The sequence below is a fragment of the Anabrus simplex genome, chromosome 12 (assembly GCF_040414725.1).
Source record: "Anabrus simplex isolate iqAnaSimp1 chromosome 12, ASM4041472v1, whole genome shotgun sequence".
Taxonomy (NCBI): Eukaryota; Metazoa; Arthropoda; class Insecta; order Orthoptera; family Tettigoniidae; genus Anabrus; species Anabrus simplex.
In genome coordinates, this window is record NC_090276.1 from 26424266 (window position 1) to 26441242 (window position 16977).

At 36.6% G+C, this 16977-nt stretch overlaps 1 protein-coding gene across 1 annotated transcript in view; it reads right to left on the reverse strand.

Moving 5' to 3' along the window:
- Nucleotides 1–12733: 12733 nt before the first annotated feature.
- The window catches only part of Lrp4 (LDL receptor related protein 4), a 315255-nt gene continuing 311011 nt past the window's right edge, over nt 12734–16977 (reverse strand). Inside the window, exon 30 of the mRNA XM_068229792.1 lies at nt 12734–13424. Coding sequence (XP_068085893.1) covers nt 13254–13424 — 171 coding nt within the window. The 3' untranslated portion in view covers nt 12734–13253. The remainder of the gene's footprint in view (nt 13425–16977) is intronic.

The window sequence follows — 16977 nt, forward strand, 5'->3', positions numbered from 1 at the left end:
GAGCCGGGATATCCCAGGACGGGTTTGGCTCGCCAGGTGCAGGTCTTTCTATTTGACGTCCGTAGGCGACCAGCGCATCGTGATGAGGATGAAATGATGATGAAGACAACACATACACCCAGCCCCCGTGCCACTGGAATTAACCAATTAAGGTTAAAATCTCCAAACTGGCCAGAAATCGAACCCGGGAACCTCTGAACCTAACGCCAGTATGCTGACCGTTCAGCCGAGTCGGACAATACCACTGATTGGAGCACAAACACAGTACGGTAGTACAATGCACTATGTAACTAAAAGTCAGTCTTAAACTTACATGAGAATTAAAGGTCATAGTTTACAAATGCAATCTGAGCGAACATTAAATATGAACAGAAAATTAGTTATGAAAGATTTTTCAGATTAGAAGCTATTCACCACAGGTTTTGTTTTTTTAGATAAGTTCTTTATTGCTGAAGTTGGAAAGTGAGTATGAAACTTTGCCACATGTTCTGGGGAGTTTCCCTCAAGGAGAACTGCTTAGAATCAAACAACATAATATGATCAAAAACATGATTGCTAATGCTTTTAGTCTCAAAAATTTTAAGTGTACGAAGAAGGCCACTGTATCACTGATCGAGGAAGCACTTGCAGGATTGATATAAAAGCAATTGATAGACGAATGAAGCAGAAATTATTGATCCAACCGTACGCTTTGGATCTTCAGTCTCCCAGCCGACAGACGTGGACAATGAGAAAAAAATGTTTATCAATCAACCATCGCTTTCTTCCTCGAGTCTTATAACCTTTGGAATATTACTGTGACTGGACTCTTCCTTGGTGTGAGGGGAACTATTCCGAAATCTTTCATGACATGGCAACAGAAATATCAACTGTCAAGAAATCTGCAAGATGAGATATTCGTCTCAATAATCAAATACTACATCTCGATTCTTCAACATTATTTATGTGGAGTTCAGAACATTTAACATAGTCTATTGTGAAGGAATTACAGCGGCGGAGATTTGCAAGAGATTGACTGCACAGTTTGGTGATCAAACATTGTCAAGGACGCGTGTGTGTAAGGAGTGGTGGAGGAAAGGGGAGGCAGCACCAGTGAAAGCGAAGACTTGACTGTCAGCTGGCAAGGTTCTTGCAACCTTTTTCTTTTTTCGAACACCAAGGCATTTTGCTGATTGATTTTTTTGCATGAGTGATGCACAATCAATGCTGCTTACTACTGTGCGCTTGAACAAGGCAAAAGACGAGACAAACCGATTCGACAATCCGTGGTCCCATACTGCAGCTCTAACCGTCTCCAAGCTACAGGAAATGCATTGGACTACACTTGATCATCCTCCCAACAGCCGGACTTATCGCCCTACAATTTCCTTTTGTTTGGACCGCTTAAAGAAGCTCCAATAAGGCAACGATTTGAAGATGACGAGAGTGTGGAATACTTCGTGTGCAACTGGCTGGTGACACGACCCTGTTCTTTTTATGATGAGGGAATCAGAAAGCTGCCCATACCCTGGGAAAATGCATTTCCAAAGCAGGAAACTATGTGTAAAAATAAATTGTAATTGCCTTGTGTTTTTCAATAAATGAATTTAAATAAAAAATTAAATCCTGTTTATATTTGATTGCCCCTCGTATTTCTTAAGAAACTACAATTCAGCCCAATTACGTTTTCCTTGGACTTTTTCCACCACCCAAAAAAACAAAACAACAAGCATTAATAAGTCTATGATTGATGGATAAACTATGAAAATTTTTGTGAAATCTACTTCTATTATGATTGCATTTCGAGCATTTTTGTGTTGTTTCCCCTTCTGCCATAAAAATAACAGAGGAGGGATCATCACAAACCCTGAACACCTGAATATGCAGAAGAACAACCATACATTTAAATGATGCTGCAGCACCTTTCAAACATGCAGTATATCACTTTGCAAATATAATATATTACTATGTTGTGATTTACATGTGATTTGTTTTTAATCTTGAAAGGAAAAACAAAGTCATGGTGCCAAAAGGGGTTAAATATTTCAAATGACTATTGAGAGGGACATCATTTTTGAAATTATTTTCTAACATGGTCATAAAGTTTGGGTCAAACACTCAGAACATTCTGAATATAAGAAGTTCCTAAATTAATGCAATATACCTCCTAAAAATGAACTATAGACAAAAGAAATGTTGAACATTTTAATAAGAAAGTTTGAAAAGTAACAAAGGAAAAGTTTTACATTTTAAAGATAAAAATAATAGGATACCAATTTTAAAAATCATTCATATTTGTAATTTTTTTTAAGAGCTCAAAAATAAGTAGGCTTTGGTACACTGTAATATCTGTTATAAATACTCAAGTAGAAAAGCTATCAAAGAACAGAAATGTATTAAATAATGAAACAAATGGAAAGCAGTGGCTTACCAGTTAAGAATTTAGTTACAGAGTGCAACTTGTTTGTGAATATTTACAAGGTCATCTCCTACACTCTATCCAGGTCTCTTCAGTCAACAGACTATCAACACATTAGCTAACTGGCTATAAATTTATCATTCTATCTGCAAATCTCCCAACACTAACCTTTGAGTTCTCATTCCACCAAACCCTGTTTCATTGTCGAAGTCCTCAAACACTTACTCCCTAGTCCTAAGACAGCCTTTCCCAAACCATAGTCCATGGACCCCTAATAATAAGAGTATAGCCTTAGCTTTTATGTTCAGACAATTCAATGCCATTTAGCATACCAGTACCTGAATGTCAGTTACTCTAAAAAGTGAATTTTCTCAAGATCTAGATTGTTGTAACTTTTAGCCAAATAGATGTTAAATTTATTTTCAAGAATTCTGGTTTATTTGGGATGTACATTCAAATTCCTGAATGAAAACAAAAGTAAATATTACTGTAAAGATCCTTAGAATAGCATGCGTTATGCTCACGATACTTCTGACTCAAAGTGTTTGGGAAACTCTCTACTTTGAGGGATTCTAAGGTAAAATATCACCCTTGTTCAGATTATTATTAATTATGTCAAGGACTGCCTTGTCAATACAATTCAAAATCTCTAGTATATATACTAAATCATCAAATACATCAATATATATAAGTACTGTACGTGTTTTCAGAATTAAAATTCTCTTCTTCACCTTATAGATTAAAATCACATGCATGTAAAAGACCTTTATTTAAAACTATTTTATGTCCTAACAAAATACTGGATAAAAACAACAATACAATAACAACATTAAAAGTTCAAACATGAATATCATTCATGTTATGTTCAAAGTCCTATTAATGTTTGTATGTGGTATTAAAATTGAGCTGGTTGACAATTTTATCTAATGTATTGTGGTGTAGCGTTATTTATGGCCTTCACAGTCCCACCGCCCTTCATGGGTCTCAAGTTGTTATGCTATCCAAAACAACATCTCGATACATCTAACAGAAATAATAAAACTACCTCTATTGTTTTTTTGGAGATCAAGCCTACCAGGTTAAACTGGACTTTGTTTTAGATGCAAAGACCTTACAGGTGTGTGGGTGCTATAAGCTCAATTGGCATGTGATTTTAATCTGTAAGCTGAAGAAGAGAATTTTAATTCTCAAAACATGTACTTATGTATATTTATTATTATGTATTTGATGGTTTAGTATATATAGTAGATTTTGAATTATATTGACAAGGCAGACCTTGACATAATTAATAATAATTAAGTCAATACAGACCATTGGTGGCCATTATGGTCAAGCTAATAGATACTGTGTTCAGATTAGCGAGTGAAACTCTAAACATTATATACGCCCCCGCCCCTGTCTTGTTTGCTTTATAGCTTTACTACTATTTTCTTCCAAGTGTAGTAAACAATCTAGATAACCAAACTTCCTTTCTTCTTCACAAATGAAGATTAAAATAAAACATCTAGAACAATATGATTTATATGTCTGTATTATTATTATTATTATTATTATTATTATTATTATTATTATTATTATTATTATTAATAATAATGTATTTTTTATGCCCTGCTAACTACTTTTACAATTTTCAGAGATGCAGAGGTGCTGGAATTTAGCCTTGCAGGAGTTCTTTTGCACGCCAGTAAATCTACCAACATGAGACTGATGTATCTGAGCACCTTCATACACCACCGGACTTAGCCAGGATCGAACCTGACAAGTTGGAGTCGGAAGGCCAGTGCCTCAACCATCTGAGACACTCAGCATGCCATATGTCTGTATTATCAAATATCATCTTATCTGGTAAGTCACTGTTTTCTATCCGATACCTTAATTTGTGTAATATCTTCCTTATACATACCTGATTCAAAATATTACAATATTGCTAAATTAATTTAATAAAATATAGATCTTTTAAATTTCATATGGCCTGTAATTGCATCCATGGCTCAAATTCAGGACTGCAAAAGCACAAATTATGAAACATCCTAATTATAATAATCTGCAAAGTTTTGCAGGTTTATGAACTGCTCTATGAATGGTGATTTTCTTACTTAGCACAGCTCCACAATTTGTTTAATAATAATTAATGTTTCAGGTTTACAACTCACAACTTGAATAGATAACTTTTATTAATAGAACAGTTATCTTCATAGGGATTAACAAGGATATTAACTTATACAGCAATTTTTTTTATTTTTTAACAACAAATGCCATTCAGTTTCCTCTAACCCTAAAAGAGTCCAAAAATCAAGAATAATAATGGATAACCTAAATAAAGAGGTATAAGTCACGCTTTCTTGTTTTTTCCATCACTTTCACCCCTACTGAACACCAACAACACTTCTCTTTGAACCCCTTTGCCATGGGTTTTCTTCAAAAATAATCAAATAACTGCCAACATGTGACTCTTCTGAGCTGATGCCAGTCAGGTGACTTTTAGGTAAATTTATGCATACCAGTGTTGCCACTATTGTTAACAACAGTCAGCAACAATATTAGCAAAACCAAGAACTCATTGTAGACAGATTAGATTGGCAACAGAATTTTGCTGAAAAATTACCAAAGCAAACATTGATGTTTTCACAGTCTCTACTTGCAGACATGACATGAACTTATACAATGTCAGAAAAAACGAGGTGATACTCTTTACGTTTCACAGAAAACTTTCTCCGTGTCTTCAGGAGAAAATCTCGACTTTTCCTGAGGAAGTCTACTACAATAATGAGGGTTTGAATTTAAGATTGTTTTACCGCTGCGCTGTAGTAGTACGCTCGTTTGTCACTAGGTGGCTCGCTGTATGCTGGCACAGCACTCCAAGCGGGAGCTAACAACAACATTAACCCCCCCCCCCCAAATCCCATGGCACTACAGCCCTTGAAGGGCCTTGGCCTAACAAGCGACCGCTGCTCAGCCTGAAGGCCTGCAGATTACAAGGTGTTATGCGGTCAGCACAACGAATCCTTTCGGCCGTTATTCTTGTCTTTCTAGACCGGGGCTGCTATCTCACCATTAGATAGTTCCTCAGTTCTAATCACATAGGCTGAGTGGACCTCGAACCAGCCCTCAGGTCCAGGTAAAAATCCCTGACCTGGCCAGGAATCAAACCCGGGGCTTCTGGGTAAGAGGCAGGCACGCTATCCCTACACCACAGGGCCGGCCGACGACAACATTAAGCTCCATTTAAGATGTTCATCACACCGTATGTGCATGAGAAGTAAGAGAGAGGACATCAAACGAATCAGGGATGAATGTGGTAGAAAAAATAAACAGAAACTAATAAAATAAAATGCAATGAAAGACACCAGGCTAGAAAAGAACAGAGCTGAAGAATCAAAAGAAAGTATATGGGGAAAAGCAGAGGATAATGTGAGACGTGTGAGAGGGCCTAACCGGTGTACACACGTTATGAAAGTATGACACTAACACACAACACACAACCTGGAATGAACCAACTGGTGATGATGAATGTACGAATTTGGAAAACACTGAAATGAAATAACAAACATAAAGAGTTTCATCTGATTTTCTTGACGCGACATAAGCCCAAAAGCCCATATCATGTCTACAATTACCAAAGATGTTTTAAATACTGAGATATAAATAACATGGTTAGTTATTAATTTATTTTCAACTTTGAGAAACCACTGACATCAGCTGCTATTGAACCCACAATTTTGGGTGCAAGAAACCAGCATGATAACCACTCAACTATGGTAGAAACAGTGAAAGAATAGCTGCCAAGTTCTACAGTCCTAAGACTGACTTGTTTATTTAGAAATTTATATAGTGGTTCATAATGCTAACCTCCCAAACAAGATCTACCCTGTTATTACAGTCCAATATTCCTCATCTAATGTAGGTTACACAGTAATCTTTAAAAAATATATAAAAATATGGATGAATTGTGGAAAAAAGAAAGCAAGAAATCACCATTCCAGAATATTCATATCATTTCTGTCATAAGTAAAGAACTCTTCATCAAGAGTGATGTATAAACAGCTTTACTTTTCAAAGCTAATGAATGCAATCGGTGTACAGTTTCTGATATCCATCCTTTTTTTTCTCTCCTAAAAACAAACAATGTCTCAGAGCATTCATGAAAAGACAGTCAAATCAATACATTAATGAGAATCAGTCAAAAATACTAGATACTGTTTCAACTCTGTAGACAGTCTTTCTCAGCAGTTTAATTGATACTGATCTTCATATTTCTTTTAAAATCTATAATAAAAAAATTACTAATCAATTAATAACTAATATTCTACATCGAAACAGACTTTCAACGTATTAGGTCATGTTACATACATGTAGTACGTGTTGAAGAGATGTTAAGTACAGAACAAAAATGGCCAGCCGGATACCAGTGGGATCCGAACCCACAACCTCCCGATTTCCCACTGGTGTCCGGCTGGCCATTTTTGTTCTGTACTTAACATCTCTTCAACACGTACTACATGTATGTAACATGACCTAATACGTTGAAAGTCTGTTTCAATTACAATGCGGTCATGAAAATTCAATATTCAATATTCTACATGTCTAAATGAATCAGCATGGTAAAGTAATTTATGAGAAGCGCAAAGAAAAAATGTAAACATGATTACACCAAGCTTCAATGAATTCCTTATCTGAGAATATATGGTATTTAATGTCTGGGTTCTAATATCACCCTAAATCCAAATGAGAGGCCAGAATATTCCCAGCACGTACCAATTGTTTGGTATTGTGAACTATTTATGATACTTTATGTTAATTTATGCCTTTGCTGGCGGGACCTAGTGTTTACCTCTCAGTCGCCATCTTGGAGGTATAGAATATAGCAATTTTGTTACTTTCATTCATCTGTCTCAGTCTTATCCTTGGCTTTGACAATATGAAAATGACTGAGGTATGGGCGATGCTAGTAATGCTACTCCATGTGCAGCTAGTCCCTGCAATGAATGGTGTGAAAATGTTGCTCACAGCGTCAGCTGGTGCATGCATTTCAGTGAGCTTGGCAGACTGACATGTAATAGCAACTTTTGACTCAGTAAGGAAAGCAATGGGAAACTTCCCCACTCCTCATTTCCCTAGTACCAGGCGAGTTGGCCATACGGTTAGGGAAATAGTGGGTTCCAATTCCACTGTCGACAGCCCTGAAGATGGTTTTCTGTGGTTTCCCATTTTCACACCAGACAAATGCTGGGGCTGTACCTTAATTAAGGCCAAGGTTGCTTCCTTCCAACTTCAAGCCCTTTCTTATCCCATTAAAATTAAACTAGAGGACCAATGCTACTCTGCAGCATTCGTTATAAATAGGTCAGATAACTCGTTCTAATATGCCTGTCGTAGTCACATTGCTTTGCCTATCCTAATCAATAGTTTTATGAACATTTTATAGGAAGTGTGTTATGGTATGCCACAGTTTGTAGTCAGAATTCATCCATTCTGATGTCATCATGCCATCTGTTTGGTAAAAATCTATCTTCTTCTTCTTCTTGCGTTCCGGCCTTCTAAGGACCACGTTACAATTTCAATTGTTCCTCCTTAGTTGTTCTTTTCTTTTCTTCCAGTATTCTTTCATTGTTTCACTGTGTTTCTTTTTCCTGTCTTCAGTCCACTTTGTGCCTGTTTTCTTTTCCTTCCTTCCTTGGAATCCTTCCATTTGTAAGACTTTCTTCCTAAAAATCTTTCTTTCCAATAATTCTTCTTCTCGTATGTTGTTCCTTTCCAGGTCTTTCTTGACTTCTTGAATCCAGGTGGTAGTTGATTTCTTTTCCCAAAGGTACTTGAAGATTCGTTTAGTTAGTCTATTGTCATCCATTCTGTAAATGTGTCCAAGAAATAGCAATCTCCTTTTTCTTATTGTTTCTGATATGTTTTCTACGTTCTGGTAAATTTCATTGTTACTTCTTAATTTCCAAAACTCTGCAATTCTTGGAGGACCTAATATTTTCCTTATAATTCTTCTTTCTAATATTTCTAATTTATCAAGCTTGTAGTTCAGTGCTAGACATTCGCTGGCATAAAGGCATTCTGGTTTCACTACTGTGTTGTAGTGCTTTATTTTAAGTTTTCTTGATAAGCACTTTTTGTTGTAAGTATTCTTAGTTATACCATACGCTCTTTCCATCTTTTGTATCCTCTCCTCTATAGCAGATTTTTCTAAACCATTTTCTTGAATTGTCTCACCCAAATATTTGAATTTCTTTACCTTCTTTGCTTTGCTTTTTTTTTTTTTTTTTTACTCTGCAGTTCTTGATATAAAGCTTGGTATTGTGTCATAGAAGGCAATGGTATTTTTTTAAATCACAGTTCCTCTATATAAAACTGTTGTCTTGTGAGTTCATAGGTTGGTCTCAAAGCAACATTTTTTGCCAGGCAAATAACTTTTTTAAGATACATGGCCTTCACTCTTACAGTGTAGCTAGGTTACCCTTCAACAATAGGTGTTACCAGATAACTTCTAAGGTTATGTTGTGATGGGGTCTGTTTGTACAAAGATTTTTCCCTCTTGGCAGCATGTAAGTTATTAGGAACACTCTGCCATGTGTTGAATACTGGTACCTTTGTAAGCTGGGAAAGGTTAGAGAAGCAAAGAGTAGCTAGCAGGGAATAGTATTTATCCGTGATCAGAGGAAGTGTATACTCTCTGGCTTGACAGGTAGTGATCAAACATGGCTGCATGCAATGATATTACTAAATCACATATATCAGAATAATAATGGAAGTGTTAGTCACTTAGCAACCTGTGGCCTTCACCTGCAATTACTGGAGTGAAATGTGGTGCTGGAGGAAAATGTTAAGGATTCCTTGGACAGCTCATCGCACGAACACATCAATCCTGAACCAACTTCAGATAAAAGTTCGTCTATCGTGTAAGGTCTCTCAATGGATTGTACGCTACTTTGGACATATAATGCGCCGAGATAGCAGTCTTCAAAAGCTGATTGTAATAAGGAAATATACCAGAACATAGAAAATATAACACGAACAATAAGCGCAGTGGCTTAGCTGCCCGCTTTGCACCCAGAAGACTGAGGTTCGAATCCCGGTCAATACTGGATTGAGATTTTCATCTCAAGAATCACGTGATGTCAGGAAGGGCATTCGGTCTTAATCCCAAGGCCAAAACCAAAATGAGCCTGGGGGGCTCCAGCGACCGCAGAATTTTTTTTTTGTTAGTGGCTTTACGTCGCACCGACACAGATAGGTCTTATGGCGACGATGGGATAGGAAAGGGCCAGGAGTGGGAAGGAAGCGGTCGTAGCCTTAATTAAGGTACAGCCCCAACATTTCCCTGGTATCAAAATGGGAAACCACGGAAAACTATCTTCAGGGCTGTCGACAGTGGGGTTCGAACCCACTATCTCCCGAATACTGGATACTGGCCGCACTTAAGCGACTGCAGCTATCGAGCTCGGTGACCCCAGAAATAATCTGGAGAAAGTTTTAATAAGAAAAAGGAAAGTGCTAGTTTTTTTATATATCTATAGAACGGATGAAAACAGATTGACAAAATATTGTTATTGGCATGTGCTCCCTAGCTGACTCATCATAAAGAAGAAGAAGTATGTATACAAATGAAATAATGTGACAAACATTGGAGATTTCTCTGTTCAACAATGTCTGTAACACAACCATCTGGTAACTATCAGTCATTGTTTTAGCTGATGAGAAAATGCAGGAAGGGAGACTCTGTTGGCACTGACACATCTTTCAAATACAGTACAGGTGTGCAAACCCAAGGCTCCATTAAATCCAACCGTTATTTGAATTTTTCTTTTCACAAATTTAAAATGATTTTTCTACAGCATTTCATTCCCTGTTAACTCCCGCCATGTCATCGTACTGTGACTCCCTTCTACTGAGATCACATGCGCCTTTGTTGTCATGCCTGAAACTAAGTTTTTGGGAAAGAAGGTTATGCCTATTAAAACAATTTTATTTTTGGAAAACGCAGGGTCACATCCAGATGTACAGGAACTAGTATGTGATGTAGGTAATTCGTGCTTTATTTTCACCCCCTAATGTAACAAGTTTGGTACAGCCTATGGATCAGGGCATTTTAGAATATCTACAAAAAAATAGTATCGTCACCGCCTGCTACATTCAGTCCTGGAAGCGGCAGAACATGAGAAAAACATCACAAACTTCCTCAAACAGGACATAGTGTATTGGATAGCATAATCATGTGTCTGCTGACAGTAACTCTGATGACAGCAATGATGATGACATCGCAAACTTGTCAGATCTAATCTCACAGATACCTGGATGTAAACATGCTAGTGAAATCAAAGTTATAGAATGGATGAAGGGTGATAAACAGTATGAACTTCCAAGGTATCAATAATTGAAATGTTGAATGAACCAACAGAAGATTGCGAGCAAGAAGCGAGGGTCTCACTGCGATGGAGGTGGCACTACGCTAAGTAGAACAAGCAACTCCCACCGACACCCTGTTCTTTAAGCAATGACGAGACATTGCTGCAAAGAAACAATGCAACATTCAGAAACAGGACTTCTTAAGAAAATGACCTTATGCCATGCCATAACACAATAAAAAATGGCAATACAGAACCTTAGTTTCAACCACTGCTGATTTTTTCATTTTTCACTATTTTCCCTGTGATGCTCTGTTCAGTCCGAGTTATTCCAAATCCGAGGTACCTTCCTCCCTCCCCAATTACCTCAGGTTATTGAGACTACTATACCACCTAATTCTGTCATCAGCTCAGCCCATCATCTTACTGATGGGTGTCAGTGGCAATGAGGATGACCTAAATTGAGGTTGCTAGACACATTTAAAAATCCAACATCATAATTGACAGGACATGATAGATCACACAACGTGGCATGAATTGATCCAAAAAGCAGACCCTGCTGGTGCTGAAATGAAATAATACTGTGATAAGAATACTTATGTAATTTAGTTTCTTGTATGTTTCTTTACCATATTCAAATGTTTAACCAAGGTGTATCAATTAAACCACTGAGGAAAACTTACAACTGGGTTGAAACCTGCTTAATTTCTGAATATTTCTCATTAAAATATTGCGTAGGTAATACTGGTAAAATGACTTTCCTCTTTATATTAACAAATGCTTGAAAGCACCGTTATTTAATGAAGAATGACATAGTGTAGGTTATTTACCAAATCTTGATGATCTGGCAATGAATTTCTTTTCTTTTTTTGTTATTTTCTTTGTCAGTGGACTGAGATTAATTTCACTCATATTTCATTTGTTTGTTTGGTGAGGTTTTCTTTTTTAATGCAACAATTAACATGTAGAAATACATCAGAGTGGAGTGAGAGATTATGTAAATATTAAAGCTTCAATCAACTGGTAGGTATTCATTATTCATAAATAAATTAAAAAGTATATTTACAGTCATAATTAAAATAGTAATTATCATTATTCAATATTAATGACGTTCATTCTATCTAAAAAAAAGAAAGAAACAGTGATTTGAGTATTATACATCATAGATTTCAGTCTAACCTGAATCAATTTTTCTTCTCCTCCAAAATTAATGGAAAGAAAAGGTCACACTTTTCTTAATCTAATGCCAGTTCAAATGATCATTCATTCACAGTATTACAAAAAACACATTTAAAGGGCTCTCTTCTAAATTTCGAAGAGCTTCACATTATGTACGGTATAGACCATTTCCATATTTATATTATAAAACACATAAGTTTTTCATTAAAATGTTCCTTTTCTCTTTATTTCACTCTCTCTCTCTCTCTCTCTCTCATCCATACACTCGCACATTCACACAGCATCATAAATGCCAATCCACTTTACGAAGTTTTGGACAAAATTATTTTCTTTTTTTTATATATACATTTATTTATAGTCTACATGTTGAAGGTCTACTCTCTTCCATTAATCCTCCCTAACCTCTTATAGCCTCAGTTTCCCAACATAACGAATGTATACAATAATCCTCTGGTCTGCATTGATACAAGCAATGGTTGATATCATTAATTTTTTATTTCTCTCCGTCTCCTTATATCTCACGTGACCTCTGCAAAATGACTTTTGTATTGTTAACATTAATTAACATTATTTGCAAATAGCAAATATCCTTAAACTGTTATAATCCATCAACATTTAAAATACACAGTGAAGAGTTGGATGTGTACTTCTTTATTAGTGATATGCATGTGATTTATTTCCTTTTTAATTTGTTCAATCTAAACCATATCCAGTAACAGCAAACTTAGAGACATATACTGTTGTCACTTTTTTCTTTGTATACATTTAATTCCATTCATCCCTTATTTACCCCACTTATACAAAATACTTCAACTTATTTAGTTTTCCCCCATAGCAAAATTCAGATTTTGAAGGTATCAAGAGAGCCATTGCAGAGGCTGTAAATTTTATTGGTTTTTATTCCAAATAATGAAACTATTTCAGAGGAAATGGTGTAGATTGAACAGCACAGCAACTAACACAACATTCCAATTATTTCACAACATACACTTGATTTACAGATTTTCATTGATGACACTTTTTTTTTCTTTCTTTATATACACTACAGTTTAGGACAGAAACTATTTGCATATAATTTCAACAATGAGATTTCATTTCAAAGTCAAGCTTGGGAAGGATTCATACATAGGATTCTTACCATTTGTCCCATACAAATGCTTTACAAATGCCACTTGTATATTTTTTTTGTTATTTTTTGTTGTAGATTTTTTGTTCATTTTTTATGTATTGACAATGGTACAAACATATATTGGCCTACCTACAATGTGGTATTTTGGATGGCTCATTCTCTTTTACAGTGTCTGACTGTCTTATGTTGGTACTTTTCTTCACCCAGCTTTCAGGCTGATACTGTCCAGTCTTTGAGGCGGCGTTGGAGGAGGAGTGGCGATGCGCTCTGGTGTGGTTGCATCGTTGCCAGGTGTTAGCACAGCAGGTATTAAGGACACCACCTCAGGACCTGCACCCTGTTTGTCATCATGGATGTTGTATACCCTGTCCTAAGAGAAAAGAAATCACACAAACAATCAATAACCATAAGTTATAATATTTCTGTAATATTCAAAAGTATGGACACTAAAGTTTAAAGCTCAGTAAAATATGAATGGATAAACTAATCTCAAACATAATTACACCAAATTTACACACATCCTTTATTTTCATTTAAGGGCAGTATACAATATTTTCTTGTACATTTAGAGCTTTAGGTATGAAGGTAATGTCAAAAATAAGGTCTCCTATTTTTTATAAATACAGAGAATAATTTATTTCTATAATATTTACATCATTTTAACCTTTTCTCTGCTGCGATCGAATATACTCGAGCTGCCTGAAAAGGCCTGCCAGTGTAGCAATCGAATATACACGATCCGCCTTTTAACTGTCTTGTATGCTTCTGCTGTCTATTAGCCACACTTTAGACCAATTAGTTTATAGTTATATCATTAGTTCTGTAGGAAAACAGTTTTCTTTGGTAACACAGTTGTAAACATTGTGTTGCAATGATGGCTGCCACACACGAACATAAGATGTGTCCGGAGGAAATCTTACACTTCTAGAGGAGATTGAATCTGATGTGGATTTTGAGAGTGATGATAGTGACATGGAGGATATTAGTGATGTTGATAGTGGTGATGATTTGCTGCCAGAGGGAGGAAGAAATGACACTGACCTAGGCCTGCCTAAGGGGTCAGACAAGGAGTTTGCGCCGAACGCACATGCAGATCGAACACCAAACCTATCTATGTAAAATAATAATTTGACCCATGAATACCCTAAAAGTGATTATTTCAAGGTATTTGTGAATGAAGAGGTGTTAGCAAAGGTAACGGATGAAACAAACAGAATTTATAACAAACAGTTGATACTAAGTTCATGACAAGTTCCGCTCTACTTTTATCAATATTGTGGGTTTAATTTAATCTTTCTGCAGAAAATTGTGTGTATGGATTGGTATTGTGCATATATATATAGAAGACAGCCTATAATGTAAGTGAAAATTTCTAAGCATCTTCCATAATGGATGAAATTTTTGCCATCTCCTATGGAATCGAACCCAGGAACCCTGACATATTGTCTTTAAAAAAATATTATTCTGTAGTTAGTGTTTGTATTTTATGTTCAAATTGGTGATAACGTATGCTGAGGTTGTTACCTGAAATAATCCAGCACTAGGGTCACACCAACCTTGATGCAAGTGTGATAACAGGTAAAACTTGAAAACAGTATTCTCTCACCAATGGGTAACTAATACAGATATCGAGCTCGAATAATAATTATTATTATTATTTTACAATTATTATTGTATGTATAGCTATGAAGTGTTACATCCATTTTATTATTATTATTATTATTATTATTATTATTATTATACGATCGTGTTGTTTGTGAGGTTACGTCATGAACCATGCTGTACATAAATATTCATATGAGTTCAGTTAATGTAAATACCTGTAAATTAATATTATGTAATTTATTCTTACCTGTATTTATATAAATTGTAATCCATAATTGTGAAACACACTGTAACTTCCAGAATGGTATAGGCACGAGAACAATGGAGAATATTCTGTACATTGTATTCTGTGTATTCATGCACTCTAGAATTTTCATGAAGATATTTTTTGTAATGTAGCTTTCCAGAAGTCTGACCAGACACATATATAAGGGGACAATATTGACAGTAAAAGTTAGTTGTGGTTTGGAAGCTATTGGAAGAGAGTTATTGTTTAGTAGGACGTGGCTGACATGCCGAATTAGGCAGTCTCCATGTTGAATTGATCGTTAGTCCTCTGTTTTCAACTGTGTTTCAAAATTTAACCTCGGTGGAATTTGGTGTCAGCTGTCAACTGTTTAAAGATAGCAGCTTTCTTGATATTCTACAAGTGAAGTGTTTTTGTTTTGTGATACAGTGATTAAGGTTATGTGTATATTAATTTGTGAATATACGTGAATGAAATTAATTGTACCAACTGACAGCATCTCATGTGTGTCTGTGTGGATACATTAACGTGTCCAAGAATTCAGCAGTGAAAAAATTAAAAGTTGAACATGTATCTATTTTTCTACATAATACCCAATTCAGTTGTTTTGTAGACGCTGTGACAGTTTTTGTATGCCCATGTCATACCAGCTCACCGGCATGCCTTTAAGGAAGAGTTGAACTTCATCTTTCACCTCGTCGTCGGTGCTGAGTCGCCTTCCGGCCAAATTTTCTTTCAACTTAGGGGACAGGTGGTAGTCACTGGGTGCCAAGTCTGGACTGTGGGTAAGTGATGATGTTCCATTGAAACTTTTGCAGGAGAGCAACAGTTTGATGGGCGACATGTGGGCGAGCATTATCGTGGAGAATGTTTATGCCCTTGCTCAACATTCCTCTTATCCGGTTCAGAGTAGCCCATCTGAGTTTTTTCAGTGTTTCAGAGTACACATCAGCATTTTTTGTGCTCCCAGGAGGTATAAAGTCCACCAACAATATCCCATTTTGATCCCAAAACACAGCAGACTGTGTTTGTTTCAATTTTTACGGCTTGGGCAAAGAGAGATGCTGCCACTCGCATAATTGTTTTTAGTCTCAAGTGTGTAGTAGAACAAACAGGTTTTGTCACCTGTGACGATCGAGTCCAAAAAGTTGTCCTTATTGTCTGCATAGTGGTGAAGAAATTTGCGGGAAGAATCAACTCGTTGTCCCCCTGTGGCCTTCTGTCAGTATCTGGGGTACTCATCCTGCTCACACCTTCCAATATTACAACTTTTTCAGTAATAATAATAATAATAATAATAATAATAATCGTATGGCCTCAGCTACCGTGTGCAGACATTTCGATTTGACGCCATCTGGCTGTCTGCTCGTCAATTTCGACGTCCCGTTTTACTCTAGGTCCGCTAGATGGCAGACAGAGTAAACCGGATCTCTCTTGGGCGTCTATGGCTGAGATTTAATTAATTTTGTCGGGTAAATACCAAATGTATCACCAGAGATCTTTTACATGCCGACATCGTACGACATGGAGCGTCGAATGGACTTTTTTCCGCCCTTCAAAAATCCGACTACCTCTGCCGGGTTTGAACCCGCTATCTTGGGATCCGGAAGCCGACACTCTACCACGGATCCACAGTAAAATCCTGTGAATGGTGCTCCTGGAAACCTCAGGAACCCAAATGCAGAGATCATCCAGAGTGACCCGCAAATCTTCACGCATGGTTTGCTCAACCTTTGTGGCTCCCTTATCAGAAATTTATTGTCTCCAACTCCTGCATTCATTGTGAATTTCAATACAACCGGCTGTAAACTATCTAACCATTTGCAAACATTTTTGACATCCATGCACAATTCGCCATACACTTCTATCAAATGGAGATTAATTTCAATCAGTTCAATACTTTTGCATTCAGAACCCAAATAAATTATGAATTTCACACTTGGCAGTAGCATCCAACAGGAGCTCCATTCTCAACAACTGCAAAGCCAAGACTGAGCATCCCAGCAAGGTGCGTGCATGCTTATTTTGGAGTGTGGGAAGCACTCATCACAACAGTGTGGGCATCTTGATT